The sequence below is a fragment of the Branchiostoma floridae genome, chromosome 14 (genome assembly GCF_000003815.2).
Source record: "Branchiostoma floridae strain S238N-H82 chromosome 14, Bfl_VNyyK, whole genome shotgun sequence".
NCBI classification, from domain to species: Eukaryota; Metazoa; Chordata; class Leptocardii; order Amphioxiformes; family Branchiostomatidae; genus Branchiostoma; species Branchiostoma floridae.
The window spans coordinates 10,227,197-10,233,718 of NC_049992.1; the positions used below are offsets into that span (position 1 = coordinate 10,227,197).

The window sequence follows — 6,522 nt, forward strand, 5'->3', positions numbered from 1 at the left end:
GAGCTATGTGAGAAAGGAGCAGAAGCAGAGAAAAAAACAATATCCTGACTCCCAAGATTTAGACCCACGCAGAATCCGGGCTGCCAGACCACAAACCCAGCATGCAACCGATTGCGTCAAAAGGCTTAGAGCTGTTTGGCATGGTCGGTTGGGGGTGCTAGAACCCCACTGTAATAGTAACATTGAGGTAATTAAGTTGTCACAAGTACTTGGATTTTTGCATTTTTGTTTTACAGCTAAAACCAGAGGAAGCAAATTTCCTGACGACGAACAGTAATGCAGCGCTCAGCCAGTTTGAGAAGGTGTCTGAAGACATGGGTATGTTACAGTCTTACCTTGTTTGTTAACAAATACAACAGGTCAGCTTGATTTCCATTTTTAAACTTCCCAAATTGGATCCTTTCCAGTATTTTCTTTTGAGAACAAGACCATAGCTTGTCCAGGTCAAAAGTTGAAAAAATTTGAAGTTCTGCTGCAGTACCAAGATTGCACACCAGGGGGCCCAAAGTTGACCCTGACCTTTGCCTTCCCAATGCAAATCCACCTACTAAATGTAATTACAATCCATCCAGAGGTTCTAGAGTTATGCTGACCACAAATATGCAGATACACAGACTAACAAGCACACAGACAGACACACCAAAAACTATACCTACATTTTTAATGGAGGTAAAAATCGATTATCTACTTAATCCTCTATTTAGCAAATATAGAATGATAAATCAATGTTCTGAAAGAAGCAAAATAAAGCTAGTTTTCATGACGAATGACAACCTACAATTATCTGATTGTTAAGCCCTGTGAAGACCTTTTAAGTTGTTTCCAAACTGGACAGATGTGGAGAACAGGTGTACCTCATGGACAGGGTCAAAGGGTGACCTTGCCAGTTGACCTTCAACCTAGTCAGTGACCTATGACCTGCACATGTCACTACCTGTTATAGCCCTCTTGTATCTCGAGTCCTGAGTCTATAATTATGTTAGGTTCATCTTAAATAACCTCAGTTACAAAGCCTGCTTGCCTACATGTACTCAATGACTGTGATTGTGCCCGCAAACCTAAAAAAATAGTTCAGCAACAGAGCATGTAGAAATATTAGAGTCATGAAATATGTCAGCTTATCTTAATTATGTTTATGATAATTTTTTACAGCAAACACTTTGATCCCCATCAACTTACTTTCATAGGTCGTCTGATATGTTGTGAAAGTCTATCTAAATTCATAGCTGTTCCCGTGAAATAGTTTATCTGTCTCATCAAAAGACCAAATAATTGAGTCATAACGAAAAGAGGCTTAAGAAGAAATTTAAAATCCAGTCTCGTAATTCCACTGGGTGCCATAATACTGCCACATCAAAAAACATTAGTTCCTCTCAAGATTGTCTTAAGCTCCTAGATATCTGAATTGTATATGCCTCAGGATTACTGATGCTGCATTGCTACATATCTTTAATCACTTTATATTCATGTATATTTTCTCATGTAATGGTATTATGGCTAGCCTGGATGCCAGACTGTTTCCAGGACCAACTCTTTGGCTCTAGAGCCAAAATACCCCCAAGGAAATTCTACAGCAGGCCTCCTCTTGAGTTAGACCCTGATAATTTATTGAGATGGAGATTCCAATTAAGATCAGGCCTGAATCTGGTAACCAGGCTATATCATGGCATCCGGTGCAATTCTGAGAGTTGATGTTAAATCTGCTGAAAATGACAGCCACATATCCTCTCCTATATTGTGTATTTCCTTTCCAGTCCTAATGTTACACAGGATATGTTTAGAATAGATGTTTTGGGATGTATGTGGACCTGGTGATAGCAGACAATACCTGTTACATGTGCCCCAGAAAATCTCAGTTTTAGATCAAACAAGGTGTTGCCAAGGTATTACATAATGTCCTTGCTAAAAAAGATGTTCACAGGCAAGAAGGGTACAAGTAATGTATAGTCCTCTTCTATAGATTGGACTACATACAATCCTATTTTCCTGTTATATGAAATGAAATACTGTGTATAACAGGATATGGAAAATTCTTCATGTCTTTTATTCAGGTGCTGGAGATAAGCTCTTACAAGTTGCCGGCTCCCAGGTGGCAGCAGCCGAGAAGTAGAACAGCGGGGCCTGTGCTGTTCCAGAGGGAAGGGTGGCGGTGATCGGAACAGCCGTGTTTTTGATAGCCAGAATCAATTTCTCACACGATAACACTGGCAGCTTTTGTTGTATTGTTGGTGAGGAATGTATAATCTTCGGAATATAATCTTCTGGGGTTCCATGTATACTTTTTGCAAGGACAAATTTTTTTTTAGGGTTTTAAGATCACAAGAGGTTGTTGGCATTATGTTGATATGTTGAGTGCAAATTCTCACCAGTTTTAAGATAAGTACATTCCTGTACCCATAACTTAGCAGAAAGACTTCAGTTAATGTCAAGAGGGGATAGACCTTAACAAGTTTATTCCCTTTTATTTCTAATTGCCACTTCCATATACCATACATGTATATCTAATACCTTTTCCCATCAAATGTTGCAGAGACTTTAGAATTCCTGACTGACCTCCTAAAAACTTTTAAAATGGGCTAGGCTAACTCTATTATTGCTAGGCTCCTTGGGTGGTACAAGTTTCTCCCTGAATGCTGGGACAATTATTAGGTGGGCAAAGTGTTTGTGCCTGAGGCCCCAGACAGTAGAATTTCTCAGTGCAGCTACTGATAGGTGTTAAGGAGAAAGTGATATGAGATGAACATCCATTATCTAGGGTATTGTTTGATATATATACAAAAAAATTCTGACATTAAATGAGCTTCCATCTTATCATAGCATATTATTATCATTATTGAGATGCAATATTAGGCTTTCTATCCATCCATTTGTATTATTTGAGATCCAGATAAAGTCTACTTGCAGAAATATTGATCATACATTTTATTTCTGCAAAATAAACTAATATTAAAAAAAAACAGTTTACGATTGTTTTTGCAGACAGACCTTGTTTACATATTATATTCCTTTTGTCTAGACTCTATGCAAATCCCACTCTATCTCTAGGATAACATTTCTGTTATACTGCAGAGGAAGGACCATAAAGTGCCGCCCACACTGTCATTCTATCAGCCTCAAGCTGTAAAATTTACCGAGTAATTTTCCCAGTCACTAGTTGCTGATGAGCACAAGTCCCCAGTGAAATTCGACAAGCTCGTCCAATATATCGAATTGGGAAACCTCAGCGTTATATGCAAGCCTTTTTCAATTGCCAATGTTTTTGCCCACCATTTCTCTCTTAGCAAAATACTGTATAATCCCTAGGCTTATCGGTGAAACGGTGACTTCCAGCATTTTTCAGACCATCTGATTGATATCCACATTTGCACTATCTTTTTGATGAGGCAATGCAGAACAAAGTTGTCTAAATAGAATAAAAGCCCAAATTTCCTGTATGATAGCAGATACCGGAGTGGTTGTATTATTGCTAAATTATAGCAGACGTATATTTATTACCAGTATGGTAAACTCGTATTGTCAGTACATCAGAATCAGTTTTGAATTGTACTGGTCCATTGTTTATGGATTACAAAATATTGAGGTCATGCCACATTAAAAAAATAGTGCCCGTATCCCTGGCTTATTGAAAAACCTCTCGGTGACATATACCTACTGTTCCAGCAAGATTCAGCAAATAATATAATAGATGAATGCACGTACATGTATTGCAATATCCTCTTGTGTGACCTACAACCACATTTGCCACATGATTGCCCTCCATAGATGATATAGTGGAAACAGTAATACTTGTGCTGCCAAAAACATGTAGACTATAAAATAGACAAAGTGCTCATGCAGTGTTTTGAGAAATATCAGACATGATGCGGTAGTCATGGAAGTAAGTACCCAAGTGCAGGAGATTTTGCAGGAATAATCTCATTCCCTGCATGTAATGGGTCCGCGGGCTTTCGATAGCAGCCCGTCCGAAAACAAATAGTCCACCAGACTGCAATTTCCTGCAGGGTGATCTCATCTGGCCTGACCTTCTGCAGAGATCTGGGATCAGAGCTGACTGGACTGGCCAAACCAACGGCATGTACTGATCTGTGCCACCAAGCGGCAAAAGATTGGGATGGGAAATATTGGTCTTGGGTGTGCTATCTTTTTTTTATAGCACGTGTGGAACATCTATGGGGTCACGTGGTACTGTGGTTGTTCACTTTTTTTTTATAAATTCATGTTACATGTAATTAGCTGCTTCCTCTCTTTCCTTGCAACTACTATTGTCAAGTCCAGAGCTCTTATAATTTGTCTATGATTGTGGGAGGGTACAGAAACAGAAGCAACATGGATTTAAGTAAAAATGGACTAGTACAAATATGGCAAAGAGATGCTCATCGGGAACAATATTTGATTGAATACAGATTAGAAGTTTGCATCTAATTGCCATGTTACATACTGTTTTCCTCCAATATATAGTTGAATGGATTCATTCCTTGAGCTACCAACATCAACACACTGCAGTCGTCCCATCAACACACTGCAGTCGTCCCTCGACAGTAAGACATCTGGAGCCGCATAGTTCAAGTTTTGAAATTCTATATTGAAGTTTTTTACTGTTTTCCTCCAATGATATCTGAGTATGTCTGTAACTTCATGCGTACAGAGAACCCTGTTATCCAACATCTCAAGTTTATGAATTTCTTTTTATGACAGAAAGAAAAATTGATTGACAGGCCTAAAATTTATCTCTATCAGATATGTACAGATTAATGACCAGGACTTTGGAATATACCCCAGATATTGCAGCATGCTACCGTATCATTCCAAACTGTCAAACTACAACAATCACTCCAGGGCTTGTACCAATTGCTTTGATCGTATTGCAGACTTTATCTTTATCACACAACAGTGTTCCATATAACCTTATATCACTGTCAATACAAGCTTCGTATGTGATGATAATATTCTAAGGCCATGTTTTATTTTTGATTTTGGAAATAATTTTTTTTTAAAATCGTATTAAAGGTATGTAAGCTTCCACAGTAATTCTACTCAAGCAAGACATGATTTGCAAGAAAAAGCTGCATACCTAATGTGTAATATCTGATTATTGTGCTATTTTACTCTTATCCCCAAAATCTTGAGTCCTTTAAAAGATCTCTTGGCAACGCATCATACCTTCCTGTCTTATCAACCCATTAGAGGCCATATTTGCCGGAGGCTTTGCTGGATCCTTACAGTGATTTAGATGCGCTTGTAGAAGTGGAGTGAGAGTTAATTTGGACTGTCCGCGTTAGGAAATATGAAGATTTACAATCTGGCCAGCAGGCCAGGCAATATCATGGTATCATCAAGGGTTGACGTATGTGCGGTGGTAAGAGGGCAGAGAACTGGACTCGATACTCAATATTGTCTTGTTCTTCAGAGGGTATGTCTCAATTTTTGTCCACCTCAAATCGATGTGAGGGGTGGCAGTACCAAGAATTGGCAAGCCGGGTTTGTCACTTTTTGAAATTATGATTTATAAGATGTGTGTGCATTAGATTTGCACTTTTTACAGGGTGTTTGTGAGTGAACACAACAGAGGGATATTTTTTAATACACTTCTGTGTCAGTCTTATCAGACCAGTTTTAGAATTACTGTAAATGCATTTAAGTTTGCGGGGATTTAATTTATCGGTAGCGGGAAAAGTTCACAGTACACCATGCACTGTAGTGTCTTACTGCCATGGAAAAAATGTTTGTGGTGGTTTTAAGTTTGCGGTGAATTGGCAACGCGAAAACCGCGACCATAAAACTGCGAAAATTTCTGCAAGTACAGTAACCTGAACATATTAACATTGATTAAAGGATGATATAGCTAACGCTGAAATGGCTGGAGCCATCCTGCTCTGGCAACCAGACGAGTGTTGCAGGTGTGGTCGCCCTTCCTTGACACTAATATAGGAAGTTACTTTTGGAGGACACAGGACTTCAGGTGGAGGAGCTTTGCTCTGACAGGACTTTGTGGAAAGCGAGGTGTCACCTTTCTACAGAGGATGAACTGAACTGAATTGCTGAATCAGATTTTTCCTGCCAACCTGCCTATTTCTGATAGGCTGGGTGCTATCTTATTTCTACTGGGGCTCCTTATACTCGCTACTCTGAAAAGATTTCTTTAGGATAGTGAGTATAAAGAGCCACGGTAGAAATAGAATGGTACCCAGGCTATATTCCTGACTCTTCATCCTACTAAATCTAGTATCACTATGGCCCAATCACAGGAAATATTGTCATATCATATGTTTCAACATCCTAGAATCCTGTACCTATTTTTGTTACGGAAGGGCTAGATTTCAAACTTAGATCTTTGAGTTGTTACTTGGGATCAAGGAACAGGGTTGTTACTGGGGATACTATTTAACAGGTGGAAGTAAGCGCTTCCTTTAGAGGGATAAGGTAACACGAGTGTTGTTTTTTCCCTGCAATAGTATAAAAGATCATTATTTCTTGACTCATAATTTAGACATGGACAGATGCAGTGTCAATGCATGTACTTCA

The 6,522-nt window shown here is 38.9% G+C and overlaps 1 protein-coding gene across 3 annotated transcripts in view; it reads left to right on the plus strand.

The window, feature by feature from the left end:
• The window catches only part of LOC118430001 (protein LZIC-like), a 7,986-nt gene extending 4,556 nt beyond the window's left edge, over window positions 1-3,430 (plus strand). For all 3 annotated transcript variants that reach the window (XM_035840679.1, XM_035840680.1, XM_035840681.1), the window contains exons 6-7: window positions 237-318; window positions 2,052-3,430. In XM_035840679.1, the coding sequence (XP_035696572.1) occupies window positions 237-318; window positions 2,052-2,110 (141 nt within the window). In that variant the 3' untranslated portion in view covers window positions 2,111-3,430. The remainder of the gene's footprint in view (window positions 1-236; window positions 319-2,051) is intronic.
• The last annotated feature ends 3,092 nt before the right edge of the window (window positions 3,431-6,522 follow it).